General features: G+C 46.0%; 1 protein-coding gene across 2 annotated transcripts; it reads right to left on the bottom strand.

The window, feature by feature from the left end:
* Positions 1–677: 677 nt before the first annotated feature.
* Positions 678–16183, bottom strand: Tnfsf15 (TNF superfamily member 15). 2 transcript variants are annotated; one of them, XM_057785499.1, is made up of 5 exons: positions 15993–16183; positions 13316–13325; positions 5852–5894; positions 4621–4659; positions 678–1132 (listed from the first exon to the last, which is right to left on the bottom strand). In XM_057785499.1, the coding sequence occupies exons 1-5, from the start codon at positions 16181–16183 to the stop codon at positions 678–680; spliced, it is 738 nt and encodes a 245-aa protein (XP_057641482.1). The 2 variants fall into 2 exon arrangements, with proteins under 2 accessions (XP_057641482.1, XP_057641481.1); XM_057785498.1 differs by lacking the exon at positions 13316–13325 and having other exon boundaries at positions 15986–16183.
* Between the last annotated feature and the right edge of the window lie 698 nt (positions 16184–16881).

Here is a 16881-nt window from a genome sequence, read left to right as displayed (position 1 = left end):
ATATATATATTTAACAAACTCAGTAGAGAAAATTTGAGTTTCAGTTTTCCACAAACAGGCAAAATGAATACCTGATGGGGAACTTCCCAGAGCCTCAGGCATCCCGGGATGCCAGAAGATCCCTGTCTTGGATAAACTTCCAAGCTGCCCAGATCAGCCATGGGCAGTTTTGAAGGCCCTTGACACAAAGTTTGGGTTTAGTGGAGGAGGTGAGCAGATCATTTTGGCTGCTCTTGCGCAAGTCCTTACAGTAAGTCTGTGCTGCTTGATGCTCTCATGCACCATGGAGATAGATGCAGGCAGAACATTCCATTCTCCTTTTCTGACCATGGAGCCAGACTAGAATCACTGATTAAGCATCCTCAGCTAATCAGTGAACAGGAAGGAGGACATCTCAGAAACATCACGTCTGGAGAGTAGTGGATGGAGCCATTGCAGACGGCTGTTTTAATTTTGAAAACCCAGCAGGTCTCTAGCAAACACGAGTTCTTCTGAGTTTTTCATTTACTATTTCAGTCCAAAACATATAGAAAGGATCATCTTGGGTTCCTAAATTATGTAGCTAAACCTCTGTCCCCATCCTTGATCCCCCACACCCCTGATTATAGTTCCACATGAGCAAAGAAGAGTGGGAAGTAGGGGTCAAGGAGGCCCTACATCCTTGTGGTTGTTTCCCCTTATAGCAAGAAGGCGCCAAAGAAAGTTTTATCTTCTTTTGTGTAATCCACCAAGGAGATATCACTGACATTAACCATCAGCCTGTCCCCCTCTTCCAAGGAGAACATAGCCCCAAGGTAGAGGGGCTGAAACCAGTTGCTGCTTATTTCACACACAGACTTGGTTCCTGTGAGGAGGTGGGAGGGCTCGGGGTAGCTGTCTGTTACCTTGGTGATAACCACGATGATGAAGTCTGGCCTGTTAGGTCGTCTTCCTTGGCCGATGTTGCTACACCTAGATGTGATCCCTCGGAATGTGATCTGGGAGTAAATGAAATAGTCTCCGGACTCGGGGATCACCAGAAATTTGTTGGTATAGTTCATCCTGTTCTTGGTGAAGGCCAAGCCTAGTTCATGTTCCCAGTGCAGAGCAGGAAACTGATTTTGCAGATGTGGCCCTGGAGTTTGCTTAAGAACTGCAAATACAAGAGAGAAGTTTAATAGCACAGGTCAGAACCCGTGGCCTTTGATAAAGTCTTGTGCTCTTTGCCTGTTTTCTTAGTGTGTGTGCATGCGCCTATGTGTTTGTGTTGTGTCTACACGTGTGCGTGCAGATGCATGTGGAGGCCAGAGGTAGAAATGGGGTGTCCTATTCAGTTGTTCTTCACCCTATGTTTTGAGACATGGGTTTTCACTGAGCCTGGAGTTCACTAACTTGAGCAGATTGGCTGGCTGGAAAGTTGTAGGGACCTACCTATCTCTGTCACTCCAGTGCTAGGGACACGGGCATGAGTGGCTGTGCCGAGATTTCTCAGTGGTTGCTGGAGATTCAAGCTGAAGTCCTCATGCTGCAATGCAAGCACTTTTCAGACTCAGCCAGCTTTCCAGTCCCTGCTTTCTGCATTCCCTTTCCTTGGGGTCTCTAGAATTATGTAATTTCATCCACAGTCGGAGCTGTGCATTCCTGGTAATTTAAGTCTGTGTTCTGGTGTGGTCATTCATTCCTGCCTCCTCATCAAATGTTTTCTTATTCACAAATTGTTGTTCTACATGGATGCAGTGAAAGTTAAGAAATCCCTTTGTTCTTCTGTGCACCTGAAAAGAATCGACCGCTAACAGCTTGCTTTCCCAGGGCAAATCCTGACACCAGACTGTCCCAGTGCTCATTCTGGGGCCTATGAACGATGAGTCCACCTTGTTATCCTCACTGGCCAACTGGCAAAGACATGTGTAGAATCGTTCTTCCAGGCCCCTCAGCTTTGCCTGCCCTCAGCATGACTAGCACCCACTGTCTGGAAGACAAGGCTGACTTTGAGCTAAGACATTCTCAGATTAGCCCTGATTATCCTCCTTTTCCATGCCTGGTTCATTCCAGCTTTTCCTACCCATTCTATACAAGGAAAAATCCTTTTAACTTAGCTGGAGAAACTGGCAAACTTTATGTCAAAGCCTGCTCCCAAATGTAATATTTCCATCACTATACCAACATCCTTACCATACACAGTCCTGCGCTTATCATTCACCCCAATTCAGGAAACAAAAATATTGGGGGAAAATAGTGTCTGCTGAACATACAGCATCTTTTCTTTGCACATTTCCCCAGGTAATATAGTAAAACTCTTTATATTGTATTGGGTGTTAATAGCCGGAAGTATTTGCCTTGTATGAGGTGTTAAAAGCCGGAAGTATTTACATTATAAAGTCTGAAGTATTTACATTTTATCCGGTGTTAAAAGCTAGAAGTATTTACATTGTATCTGGTGTTAAAAGCCAGAAGTATTTAGCATACACCGGGAGGAAAAGTGCAGAGTTTGTTACTGCTCCATCATTTTTATGAGACTAGACTACATCATCCAAGGATTGGACTGTCTGCTGGAGATCCTGAAAACAGTTGCCCACCAATATGGAATATATGACTGTACTCTCCTTTTCCCCCTTCTCCCTCCATCTAGAAAAATTCCTTTTGTACAGTGCCTTCTACAAATTCTAAAAACCCTAAAATCTAAAAAAGACAAATACCACTTGTGAGAAAGACTAAAGGAGGTGTAAAATCCATGGCTGTTGGGAAATGCACTCATCTTTCCTAGCATTCTGCTTCAGACAAGCTCTTTTCCAAAGAGAAGGAGGGAGGGAGGAATGGAGAGAGGGAGTGGGAAGAGAGAGAGAGAGAGAGAGAGAGAGAGAGAGGAGAGAGAGGAAGAGAGAGAGATCAACCTTGTCATTACATCACAATGTTGTGGTCCAATGTCACAAAACAGGCGGTAATCAATAATGAATTGCCTGAGGACAGGCTGGGACTAGAGACTCAGAACATTTCAGCAATTCCTCTCCCACACTGCCAGAGCCAAATATAAGTCAGTGCAAATATACTTGTGGGATGGAAGGAAGCTGGGCTCTGGGCTGCTTGGGCCCAGTACCAACTCTGATCCTGCGCCATGCAAACCTCTCTATCAACTGTGCATGTTTGCTTTCTCTTCTGCACCTCGGTGTCTCATCTGGAAGCTGAGGATTGGGCTCTTTAGAGCCTTGTTCTGAACATTAAGTGCACAGACCAATGCGGGCATTTTATAGATTAAAATAAGCCGGGTACAGTTGAGCTTGTTGTTTTCTGTTCAGATAAAGCACCATGCTTCATTTAGACAGATTAAAGAGTAAGCCTGTGCTATTTAATATATTTCATATGTTCTCATGCCTGCTTCACTCCTAATTCTAATTAAATTAAACATATTAGCTGATGTCTATAGTTAAAGGAAATGGATGGAATCAAACTTGTTTCAAACTACTGATGTCAAATAGGATAATTTGCAAAAAAAATAAAAAACTATTCTATTAGAGACAACAAAAACATCTTGACTGCCTCTAACTGCTTTGGAAACTCACAGCAATCACCATTATGTACTGACACTATAGTTTGTGGATAGCTTCTGCCTTAAGGAACAATTCACAACCTGCACATCCAGTGGGTGACCAGAAACCTAGACTCTGGAGCTTCTAAGATATCTTTCACATTGCTGACTGGACTAGGGTTTCTTTTGCAAGCTTGGCACAGTCTTGAATGGGTGTGAACTCATCTAGTCTCTACATTAAGTGGCTCTTGGAAAGCTCTGGCACCTCCATATAGACATCTTTGTAAGTCACATCTGGTGGTTCTTCACTGTGGATGATGCGGTGATTGACATGTTTTCTCAGATGATGCATAAACCAGTCCTGTTGTGCCTCTAGAGAGGTAACCCTCATAGTACAGAATGCAATAAGCTGTGTTAGCTCAGCAGAAGTCAGAACCGGAATAGAAAGCCTGCTGCAGTGAAAATCATAGCCGAAAGAAGCCAGCTTAACTTTGAACTCTTCTGCATGTCTAGGAACATGCAAATCATTGTCTGAGTCTGAGTTTCCTAAATGTCTTCTTCGTGTGTGTCTATGTTGTGTGCTTGTGTGTGTGTGTGTGTGCGCCTGTGAAAACCAGAAGTTGCCACTGAGTATCATCCCCTGTGGCTTTCCACCTTCATTTTTGAGATGGACCTCACAGAGTATGGAGCTGTCCATGGAGCTTCTGGGATCTGACTGAGCCTGCACCTAGCACCAGCACTGCAGGTACCTAGACTAAGAAGCAGCAGCATCCACTCACTGAGCTTGCCCTTCAGCTCCTTCAAGTCAATCCAGAGATCTTTCAGCCATTATGAGAGCCAGAATTACTTGAGGACACAGAATGGAGGAAAACCACTTCAGGATGGCTGGGTGTGTGTATGCCAGAGAAAAGCAGGACAGGCAGGCAGAAGGCCGACTGAAGAACACCGAGCACCCGAGAGACATGAGTCCATTGTCACAGGGAAGAAGAAGTTACTCAAAATCCTTGATTGTCAATTCTGATGCCCATTTGAAGCCACCACAGTGAGTTTTGGTAATATAATGAAAGAAATCTCAGGCCTATGGCCAGTGGTGTTTAAAGGAGTACAGGAAGTCTTACTTGTCAGGTGCGCCCTTGGCTTGGCTCTGGAAGGTGTGTCTGTAACAAAACAAGAAATATGCCTTGAGTAAGGCTAAGAGAGTGACGACCGCCCCTGTGGTGGGAGAGGAGCATCGGCCCCATGCCTTGCAGCTCAGCTCCATGTATTGTGGGCTTTGGTTTGGCATGTGCTATGGTGTCTGTAGGATGCACCACTGGGGACATGGGAGACTCAGGAATAAGAGTCTTGCGTGCAAAGGACTTTGGGCGAGTTGCCTAGCCTGGACACAGTTCTGCCTCTGAGATGGGCACAGTAAACTCTACCTTGAATGCTGTGTTTACATGGTTGCTGGACCCTAGCCAGGCCTAATAAAAACCATGCTCATTGTTCTGTGAGGGCCAGATGACTTTTCATATTCTTTATGGTTCCTTTACTGTATCCCCTGAAGTGTGTGGATAACTCAACAGAGAAGGGATGGGGGGAGAAAGAAGTAGGATCCACTCTGTTGCTCCATGACCTTGGAGGATCCTCTTCCCTTTCTGGGCCCTTTTCTCATTAGTCTTTAAGAAGGAACTTATAATTTCATGTTGGCTTTTGTATTAAAGTTAAACATGTTCTATGCTATAGAATCTATAGTGGTAAAGATGATTCTATTGTATACTTTTGCTGCTTTGGGAACTGTTCTCAGTCCTTAATCGGACTTGATTACTTTCATCCACACTTAGCTAGCCAGAAGGATAACCACGGTCAGAGATGACTGACTGTACACAGCTGGAATGATCTGTCTGAAGGCTGCGTTGCCCAGCATGTTTGTGAGCTGCGAGTTTGGACTCAGGCCACATATCATACATGTAGTTAGAACACAGTTTCGCCTCCTTTTTTTTTTTTTTTTTGGCTTTTTGAGACAGGGTTTCTCTGTAGCTTTGGAGCCTGTCCTGGAACTGGCTTTTGTAGACCAGGCTGGTCTCGAACTCACAAAGATCCACCTGCCTCTGCCTCCCAAGTGCTGGGATTAAAGGCGTGCGCCACCACCGCCTGGCAGCAGCACCACCGCCTGGCAGCAGCACCACCGCCCAACCAATATTGCCTTCTTAATGATGGGTGAGGAGCCTCACTATTCTTTTAAGTCTCTCTGCATCTCTTGGCTTAGCAATGTGTCAATGAAAGACCCACTCCCAATTACTTTCATCCTAAAACTATAAGAAATGCCCTTATTTCCCCCAAGAAAAAGCATCAAAAATGAACACTTACAAACTGGCTGTGGTGAAGGCTCACAATTTTGGTTTTGTATAGCCTGTTGAGAAAGAGAGATACAGTTCAGTCCTTAAAGCCCTTCTTACCTCAACACATGCACAGATGCCCATAGACTCGGCTGTCTAAGCCTTGATGCTCTCTTGGGAGGGAAATAACATTGGAACATCTCAGTTGGTGGGAATCTTGTATCTCAGCTCTCCCAATGTCCTCACTCTCTTTTATCTTTATCTTTTAGTTTGAGGGTTTTCCCTGCTGTATCCTAGGAGACCTCAGCATCCTGTCATTGCTTGTAGTAAACCAACAGTGGGAGTTATTTTATTTTTGCCACTTTACTTTGACGATTTGAACTATTGTTTTTGTATTGGCATATACTAATTGTGCATCATGGGGAACTTCATATATACATTCTCACTCAAGTATATATATATCATGTACTTTGACAATATTCACCCTCTTATATTCTGTTCTTCTCCTCTTCCTCCCAAGCTAGTCTTCCTTTTCCCAGATTATCTAGTTTTTAATTTCATGAAATCCACCCCTCTATAGCTATATCTATATCATCTCTATACAGATGATTGGATATAATTGAGGATCCGCATATAAAAGAAAACATGCAATATTTGTCTCTCCAAGTCTTGGAAATGATCCAGTCAAATAATGGTGATATTCCCTTTTCCTTCCCATCAGTCTTGCCACTCTTCCTGTTTCCACGGAACACATGAAGGATTCTTCCACTACCACAATCCTAATGCGTAAGTCATTTCAGATTTCCTATGATAGAGAAAAGGCAGTTGTCTTGGCATCAAATAGATACGCATTTGGATTGTGGTTCTGTCTTTTACCAATGAAAAGATCTTGTGGAAAACACCGTTCTTCTCTGAGTTTATTGTACCCATTTATAAACTGGGGATACTAACACTACCAAACCCAAATGATGTGCAGCGCCAAGGAGAAGATCTAATAAGAAAATGCCCTAATCGACTCAAAGATTATGTGGAAAATATAAGACTCACAGGCCTGAGCACAAGGCCCAGGAGCAAGCAGGCCCTCAACTCACTAGTCCTAACTCTGGCCTTTCGCACATTTGTGCACCTTCCCAAGCCAGTCTTCTAGCACGGACTTCTGATCTATGTCTACAACTAAAATTCTGAATGTGCACATGTGTGTGCTTGAGAGGTTGTGTCTGTGTGAGTGCAAGGGAACAAGCACCAACACAGGAGAGAGTGCAGCAATATGCCTAGGCCCTGCTTCCTGCTCTCTGGGTCCCTCTAAAGCCTCCTGGCAGAGCTTCATGCCTTTGGTTTCTTCCTTTCATCTATGTTCTAGCTCCTCTCTAGAAGGCTAACTAGAGAGAATTCTATTATGATCAAGATTCTACTATGCTCATAATCCTTTGGTGGTTCCTCATACACTTCATGATATGTTCTATATTTTTAAGAAATTGCGTTTTATTTATTTTTGTGTAGGTATGTGTATGCACAGTTCATGTGTGGCGAACTAAGGACAACCCGTGCTGGTCTGCTATTTGCTTTCCCACAAGGGTCCTTGACTCACTGAGCCATCTCTCCGCCCACACTTGTCGCTTATCCTGACATCCTGTATCCCACTGATCTCCTGTCTTCTTAACTGCTTCCTTCTTTTTATGCCCCCATGTTTCCAGCTGTAAGAGTTTGCCACAGTGCATGAATCAAGAAATTTAAAAGTACAGAGAGTTCAGCTGTTGCTTATTGGTTATAAGTACATCCAGTCTCATGAAACACTCTATAATGGTTGCTATTCACATCCCCATAGTGGCGGTGGGGCTTGTTGAATATTCTATATACCACATGAGGTGAAATAGCATGCTAACTCTGGTCAGGTGACTTACAACCTACAGACAAGCTCCTGATATGTTGGGGCAGAAGACAAGAGGGTCAGCAAGGTGGCAGTGGGGGCAAGCTCAAGGTTCCCCGAACATGAAACTGGTCCAGAATTGTGAGGGGAGTCAGTCTGAATAGATGCTTAAAGGTCCTGACAAGTCAGCCAGATGAAGGAGGAGCGATAGCCACACTAGACGTGCTAACAGCTTGTGCAAGAAAAAGGAGGTCCGGGGCTGGCGAGATGGCTCGGCAGTTAAGAGCATTGCCTGCTCTTCCGAAGGTCCTGAGTTCAATTCCCAGCAACCACATGGTGGCTCACAGCCATCTGGTGCCCTCTTCTGGCCTGCAGGCATATATGCAGACAGAATATTGCATACTTAATAAATAAATATTTAAAAAAAAAAATAGAAAAAGGAGGCCCAATCGCACACGGGGGCAGCTGGAAAATGGCAAGGCTTCCTGCTAGGGAATGAAGACACTGAATATTCACCCAGGGTCTTGGAAAAGCCTAAACAATTGTTGGGGCAAACTGTCCCACGTCCATAGTTTGCTGGCTTGAGGATGGAGACGCACCTAGAAGTGGTTCGGTTTCTATCTGGTACTTGACTTGCTATGGGCAGAGTTAATAAGGGAATTTGTTATTTGGTGAGGCAGGAAGTGGGAAGTGAGGTACTCAGAGTACTGGGGAGATCTTTATTGAATTTCCTCCTGGTAAACAAGAAGTATAGCTACCTTAGTCAGATTCTTCTTGGTTCATTTACTTCTCTGCTGAGAAACTATCATTCATCCTGCTTAAGCTGTGTGAACAGACTCTCAGGGCAAGTTTTAGAGCATTCCTTTTTGATTAAGAGTCCCAGGACTGTGAGCAGATATCTGGGATATGCACACAGATTCCTGATGGCTCTGTTGGGTTTTTATTCCTTGAACACAAATTTTATTTCCATCTATGGTTGGGATGCATGGGGTTTTAGTGGTCCAGACTACCACTATCTACATGTGGAGTCTGAGCTGTGCCCTGCTGGAAGGTGTTGAAGACCACACCATCCCAAAATCTGCAGGCAAAACAGGAGCGGGGACTCTATCTTCCTTTCTTTTACTGCTGTGGAGGGGAATTAAGGTTCACGATCCAAGCTGCCCTAATGCCTGCTTTCCAGATAGCTCCTGGCAACACCAGGACAGTAAGACATCATTCTTATCCTCTCAGCCTGGTTTCTTCTGTCTCTTCTGGGTGACTTTGGGGTACTTAGAAGATGACAAGTCCAAAAGGATGCTTCATTACTCTCCAAATTCAAATGGACCCTGGGCTCAGGCTGTGCCTCAAGAACGGGGCATTTCCCTTTAGCATAACTTCTCAAACCAAGGACTGAGAATCAGAATCCAATTTTATTTCTTGTGACAATGCTTTTCCTTCTAGGAGAATTTGTTAGGCAGAAGGGCTGGTCTGCTCTTAACTACTCTGTCCCCAGTGGCCAGGGAAGTGCCTGTGTTTTTACTGGATTATGTAATCTACAAAATGAGCAGATTTCCAGACCTTAGGAGGACAGAGGCAGAGAGGAGCGAGCGACGGAGCACAGTTCAGACTCAGTGACAATAGCCAGCGTTTCACACCCAGAAATCTGGGAGAGAGATAATTTTGGTGAGATTAAAGCCTTTTATTCTGGGAAGATGCTCAGCACGTAAACGCAAGTGCTGTTCTTGCACATGACCCAGGCTCAATTCCTGCATCGGCATTCATGCAGTGGCTCACAGCCAGCTGCAGCCACGCTTTCAGGGGATCTGGTAGTGTCTTTCACCTTCTTGAACACCAGCTATGTGTGTGGTATACATACACACATATAGGCAAAACACTTGTACACATAACAGAATAAATGCAGCAACAACACCAAGAACATTTGAACGACTTGGAGCTGAGTAGTCATGGCCTGTTGGTACTGCAGTCTCTAAAGGGCCCCTAAAGTCTGTGTGGAACACGGCTGGGGCTTTGGAAATGTTTGTTGAAAGATGTAAGGGTTGGCCAGAAACCAGAGTCTGAAAATAACAAAAACCAATAACAACAAGAAAAAAAAAAACACAAAGAAAGCTAATATACACGCTCATGAACATACATCTTAGTGGGACAGTGGGGTGTCCAGGACCTGCAGCTTGCTTTAACCCTTGAAATATTATTAGTACTTTCCCCGCTCATCCCCCTACCTTTAATGATCACTATTTTATGATTTTCCTTCTTTCATTGATTTTTTTTCTTTTTGGTATGTTGACTAGTAGTGACCCCTGGCTCAAACTGACTGTGTCCTTTCCTGCACACATTTCTTGACTGAATCTACTTTTCTAAGCTAGGCAGAAGAAAGGCTGTGGGAAGGAGGGCACGCCAATTAGCTAAGTGTTCCTTCTTGCTGGCCTCTGCGCTGGGCCTTGGTGTGTAAGCCTTTTAATAGTCTGAGCAAGTTGAGTTCATCACTGGGGTTTAGAGCCTTTACAAAGTCAAAGGGAGGGAGGGGGCCTGGGATCTGAACCGCTGGATCAAATTTGCTTCCTGGGGTACACCAGGATCCTTCTAAGCATCGACAGGGAACACCAGCAAACAGCTTAGCGGTGGGTTGGTCTTTAGATTTCCTGGCATTTCCCCAGAAAAATTCCCGTGAGTGCTTTTAAACTAATGATCCCCTTAGCCTTCCCTCCCACCGGCTGCAGTCACCTGTTCTTGTCTATCCTGTTCACAAACAGGAAGTTATATTCATTTCTTGCTGTCATAATAGCTACAATTGAAAAGACATTCATGCTTTATGACCTGCGACACGTCCCACAGCACACCTAGGAGAAATCAGGGCACGTGAGGCTTCCTCTCTCTGTGTATCTTCACAAGGATCAATCCCTCTGGAAACGGCTTACTTGATCTCATTTCATTGCGTCATTTGCTTCCCTGGCCTGGATCAGGCTTGCCAAGAGTCAGGCATTTGTAGCAGAGTAAATTCGGAAATCCCAACTTCGTAATTTCTTGGTTCCCGATCCTGGCACAGCAGCTGACCTCGATATTCTTTGCTGGCAGGCCTATCCTTGTGGCTCAGGGAGGCTGCACTTAAAATTTCTATCAATTCATTTCTTTTCCTTCTTTCTTTGGGCCCAAGCAATACTGTGTTGTCTGTGCTTCTTCTTTAAGCGTTTATTACTTTGTCTGTAAACAGGAGCTGCCATTGGCTATGTTTTATGAGAAGCAGCGGATTTAAGATCCTGTATAAGTTTAGGGGTAGCGTTACTCCTTTTTCCAAACACAGACACTTTGTAGATGTGGTAGATCCATAGTTTGCTATGAACTCCGCCTTTTGATAATGCCAGTGTGTGAAGAAGCCGAACTGTCCACTTTAAACCCTCAGCTTGCTGTTGTTCAGTTGTTGTGTGGCATGAGGCTCAGGCTGGGACACACCTTTACGCTGTGCAGCTGTGGTGTCTGGCGGCATACACTATTGGGCTGGGTGAGGGCACAGGAGTTTGCCAAGCTAGTATGGTGCTCACTGTGGTGCAGGCTCGCTTGAGGGAGTGACAATGTGGCCTGTGAGGTGACCTGCAGCTTGGTCTTGTTCTGCCTTCGGACATACCACTGTCGTCCCTGGCAGCTGCTCACAGCAGGGGTGACTCCACTATGGGACAGACTTGAACACACTTCTTCCATCTCATCTGTTTGGGTCTTCTAGACAATGCTGGCGATTATGGGTTATTGCCTACCTTCAAAACAAGAAAAACCTTGGGAAGAGAAGAGTCCTGTCCAAGGCAGAGTGGGTAGGGAAGCCCTCCAGGGAGCATCCTGTCTTTGCTTATAGCTTTCTGGATGTCTTGGAGTCTTGCAGAACTCCCACGACAGTATGAGGAAGAAAGTGGACTGAGAGTCTGAGGATCAGGGAAGGCTGATAAATTGCCCAAGTATTTTATCTTCCTTTCCATCCAGAAAACACCAAGTGAATGTCTTTGCCAGGCACAGCTGGTACCTTTCCAGGAGGAAATAGAGCTAGCATTTATTGATCATTTAATGTGTTCCAGACTTTTCTGGTGTGTGAGGTACAGAAAATAGTGGAAGCTTGCAGGAGTTATCAGAAAGGTGGAGAAATGAGATTAAAAGGGACTGGCAAGAATGTGAGGAGAGTCTGGGAGGACAGCACAGAAGGTGACAGGCCAAGCAGGAAGCCCTGCTACACTGTCCAGGCGATTCACTGCACAGAATCTGGTACCAGTCTATCTATGCCTGGCGTGGGGCCAAGAGGCTCCAGCATCTTCTCTGCTGCGGCTGGAGGAGGATGAGGACACACAGAGCCAGTGCACCTGTTCTGGAGCCGTGGAACCATTCAGGGTCCCGGAGGATACCGAACTATGGTCAAATCAACTGACACAGCGGTTTGAGGGGAGAGGTTGTGGTAATGGGCAAGACTGTACTGCAGAAGGGAGCGCTGAGACATTCTTAAGGCCAAGAAGAGCTCCACAGCACCCAAACCTCCTCTTTGTCCTGCAAGGGCAGATTCCACAGCAGGTAGGGAAGCTGTACTCTGTCAAGTAATCTCCCAGGGAGGGAACTTCCCTGCTCAGCATGATGATGTAAGCTTGCTGTTGGCCAGTTTCCACAATGCCAGACATACCCTGTTTCTAATGATCCACATTTTATACAAATGCAAGCAGAGGCCATGGGAAGGGAGATGACAAACTAGCTAGTGGCCAGTCTAGAACCCGGACTATGTTTGAGATTTCAGTGACTCATGGCCTTTCCAAAATGCAAATCTGCCTAGCCTCCCATAAATCTGAAGATCCTAAAACACTGCACTGTCTCTTTTTTTTCTTTAAATAGGGAACACATCACACTTTCTTCAAGGAATGTTTATAAGCATTTCCCTCCTTCGCTGGCTCAGCCACCTGCCTCCCTTTCACGTCAGCAAGAAGCTCTACTTCTCAGCCTTTCCTGGGCTACTCCACGCATTTGTAAATGCACACATGCAGGTGAGCTCTTCCAGGAACAAAGCGTCTCCTATTGTGTCTGCTGTGAGTCGCTTGGCTCTTTACACTGAAATGTGAGTGCTGGGCTGTATCTGCTGCCCATGCATATCAAAGAGCAATCTCTCTGCTCCTCTGCGACCTCTGAGGCCATTGCCTGTCATGCACATCACATCTTAGTTTAACGATTATTCAATTATAAGAGTATTTCTTTCTCTTCAGCCTTTTCAGAGAGAGAGGGAGAGAGAGAGAGAGAGAGAGAGAGAGAGAGAGAGAGAGAGAGAGAGAGAGAGAGGGGGAGAGAGAGAGAGATCTGGGTTGGCAAACAATTTTGTTTTCAATTATATTTCCTCAGCTTAAGAGAGCCAGACCACTTCTCTGATTCATTCATATTCTCTCTCTCTCTGACACACACACACACACACACACACACACACACACACACACACAGAGTCCTAATTTCCTGCCAAGCTAGGAGTCCTTGGTGGGTGATTGTGGGTGTGCCGTAGGTTTGTGAAAGTCCTCACTGGGTTGCCGTGGGGTAGGGGTAGCAGCAGAAGCTTTTTTTCAACTCACGGTGTGATATCTAGAACCTAGTGCAGTGGGAATAAGCCCCTGTCTGGTTTTAAACTTGGATCTGCCTCCGACTAGAGAAATAGCCTTGGCGAAGTCTCCACCCCCTCCGCTGTCCATCTGCAAAACAAAGGTTTCTACCCCGCGCGCGCGCAGGCTAGGGAAACACTGTAGCACAGGCCGGGGAAGTAGCTTCTTTTCTTTTCAGTCTCACACCACAACCTCTAAGCTCCTTGAGACCCAAGGTCAAGTTTCCCTAGTGGTTGTTTGGTGCCTGGCACAGAGTGGTAAGCGTATTCTAGGCTCCTGAGCACGCCGTTCAGCCACATTCCAGCCATGCAAAATGCCCTGCGCTCGTCTTATTAACGCTGACAGCATGCTGTCGGAAACGCCCCCTTCTGACTGAAGGTTTTCCACTTGGGCACAAATGGCTAAACTGGGTTTTAAGCACAGGGACCTGAGAGCCATATTTTGACTTAGTTTCCGCTCCCATCTCTGCCCTCCTCAGTGTGACTCCTTCCTGGGCTCCTACCTGGCTTCTTTGTGCCCTGGTTCCCACTCGAGTTCGGTCAAAGTTCTAAAGAGGAAAATGGCCAATGTTTCTTGCTCCCTCTGCCTACCCTTTTCTTGGTCCAAACTTTTGCATTTTCTAGTCAGGTCCTTTCCAAGGGTTACCTTCCTTCTAGATTCCTCTAAAACGTTGGTTCTCAACCTTCCTATTGCTGTGACCATTTAATACAGTTTCTCATGCTGTGGTGACCCCAAACATAAAATTTTGTTGCTACTTTATAACTGCACATTTGTTACTGTTACAAATCCATAGCACCCCACACACCCACCCCAGCCTCACCCCCAAATCCATAGCACCCCACACACCCACCCCAGCCTCGCTCCCAAATCCATAGCACCCCGCACACCCACCCCAGCCTCACCCCCAAATCCATAGCACCCCACACACCCACCCCAGCCTCACCCCCAAATCCATAGCACCCAGCACACCCACCGCAGCCTCACGCCCTTTTCTTTTCTGTTTTGCTGCACTAAGATTGTCCTATAGCCCGGCTAAACAACACCCTCAAGCATCCTGTGTACCTCCCCCAACCCATGCCCCGTTGTCAGGGAGATTGTTTTCTTTGTGATGGGATGGGAGGTATTAGGTATTAGTGTGGTTCAAGTCTCGAGCACCTGAGTAGGGGAGGCAAGAAGGGGATTCTGAGTTGTTGCTGTTTGTGATAACAGTACCCTCCTTGATGGGTCTTCCTGTCTGGTCACTTCCCCTGCCAATTCCCTTTCCTGGACTGCAGCATCCACTGGTAGCCTAGGTGACCTTCTTTGGCTTCTGCCAACATCGGGATTACAGAGAGCGCCCTGGTAATAGAATCCTATTGTATGTCGGCATCCCTTCAGAATCCAGAAAGGCACAGGTTGCTGGAGGCCACTTTGTAATACTTCGTTCAAGACAGCTGTCCCCTTCTGATTGGAGAGTTCCCTGAAGTCTCTCAGTCTTGTGTGTGTGTGTGTCTGGGGTCAAAGCCTGACCTCCCATTTTCTCATTCCCTCCAGTTCTCTTCTAACCTAAGCAGCCTTTCTGGTCTAGTTGCACGTGTCTGCATTCTCGAAGCCGTGGCACGTGGCTGCCGGAATCACTGTTTGCTGGCCCTGATGGAGTGGCAGGAGCTACACAGGAGCCGCGATGTGGGAATTGTCCAGGACTGATTAGAGACCAGGTTTCCAATAAGCCGCCTATTTCCCCTTTATAGTTGGATCCTTGGGACTAAAATTTAATCAGCCCTCGCAGAGCATGCGGGGACATTTCCTCTAAAGAAAAGTCATTAACTAACACGCTGACTTTTCAGATCCTTCCTGGGGCTTCCCAGGACTCCTGGTCTCCTCCTGGACACCTGCACCCTCACTCTCCAAACTCCAATCCCACAGCCTTTTGGTGACAGCTTCTCCAGGGAGATCTTAGGTTCAGTAGGTTCTTAGCTGAGCAAGGAAGAATATTTCTAAACCTGAGAAGGGGAACTAGTTAGACAAATCTTAGCCTATACATATAGGAACATAATACAGCCAGCCATACGTCATACTAATCACACGTATAGGAACATAGTACAGCCATACGTCATAGTAATCACACGTATAGGAACATAGTACAGTCAGTCATACATCATAGTAATCACACATGTAGGGACATAGCCAGCCATACGTCACAGAGTCAATACTGTAGAAACAAAACATAGCTTCATACTATGTAGGAAGCTCAGAATAATCCCATTTTATTAAAAACAGAAAGGAATTATGTACTTTAGATAGTTAATAGTTTTCTCTTCTAAGGATTTATGAGTAAGGCTTTTTCCTTCATTTCCTTGCCTGTGATTTCTTTCACCTCAACAACCGTGCATTATATAAAACAATTTAAGAGCCTTTTGTTTTTAAGAAAAAGGAATGTTTCTAAAGTATCAGTACACTATGATTGTAATTATCTTTAAAAATGGACTGTGGAATTGTTCTTGTATAAACATGAGATGAAACAACTCAATTCCCTGGGAATCCAGAGTTAAGAACCAGATGGGACCTTTCCATCTCTCACCCTCCCAGTCTGTACTTTCTTTGTACAGGGAAGCTCGCAATGCTGCCCATGAACAGTTCTGACATAGGCCCCAAGCTGGAATGAGTATCTGCCTGGAGAGAGACCACCGATTCCCTAGGCAGGAGCAAGTGTACTTACCCGAGGCATACAGTCTCTTCCCGGGGCCCCGGGCTGGCTGAGCATCAGGAAAGTGCTAAGTCCTGCAATGGTGAAAAATGACAGCAGGCAGCAGATGAGAGCCAAGCATGATTTGCTCCTGGCGGCTGGCCTGGCTCTGCCCTCTGGCATTTCCACTCTGACTGCTTCCTCGAAGCCCAGCCCCAGCTCCTCAGCCATGCTTCTGCTCTCCTGGAGGCACTTCTGACTCCTGACCAGAGACCCCCCATTAAATAAGGGAGCAGCTGTCACCCTGGGTGAGTTCATGCTCTGCTTCTCCTCCCCTTTTTACTCCCGCCTCCCCTGGTGGCTCGCTGCAGCCCGCCCTGCCCGGCTAGGGAATGTGCCGCCTACAACAGAAACCAAGTTTGGTTTAAGAAAAAAAAAAAGAAGAAGAAGAAGGAGAAAGCTTTCCCAAGCATATTTATATACAGTATGCTCATGTGACGTGCTCTTTCCTACATTTACAGAAGGGAAGTCAGGAAAGTCCCTGGAGGAGGAGATCCAGAATGCAGCAAGTCAGTGGGTGGGGCATTAAAATGTACCTGCTCCCTGCACTGGACTCCTGCCAGAGGAGCTGTACTGAAGAGTGTGTTCCTTCTGGAAGTGAAAGTGAGGGCCTGGGAGGTATGTGGCTGGTAGCAGCAGCAGGAAATGGAAATCACGTTTACATCAGTCCTCTGCCAAGTGCCTCTTAACCTTCCTGCTCTGGCAGCAACTCCCTGTCTTTGTACAGATGACAGATGTAAACATGGAGGTTCCGAAAGGTAAAAAGGTACCTGCCCTAGGTCATGCTGGGAGCAAGAGGCAGAGCCAGGAAGATGCCCATTATAAGTCATGATCTGAGATGGCATTACCCGTGAAATGTAAGGATTTGT

The sequence above is a fragment of the Chionomys nivalis genome, chromosome 11 (genome assembly GCF_950005125.1).
Source record: "Chionomys nivalis chromosome 11, mChiNiv1.1, whole genome shotgun sequence".
Classification (NCBI taxonomy): Eukaryota; Metazoa; Chordata; class Mammalia; order Rodentia; family Cricetidae; genus Chionomys; species Chionomys nivalis.
This window is presented reverse-complemented; position numbering and strand designations above follow the sequence as displayed.

Coding starts and splice junctions, on each gene's coding strand:
- Tnfsf15 (XM_057785499.1), bottom strand. CDS start 16,183: ATGGCTGAGGAGCTGGGGCTGGGCTTCGAGGAAGCAGTCAGAGTGGAA. Junction 4,660..5,851: donor GCCTTCACCACAGCCAGTTT/GTAAGTGTTCAT, acceptor GTTTTGTTACAG/ACACACCTTCCAGAGCCAAG. Junction 1,133..4,620: donor GCCAAGGGCGCACCTGACAA/GTAAGACTTCCT, acceptor TTGTATTTGCAG/TTCTTAAGCAAACTCCAGGG.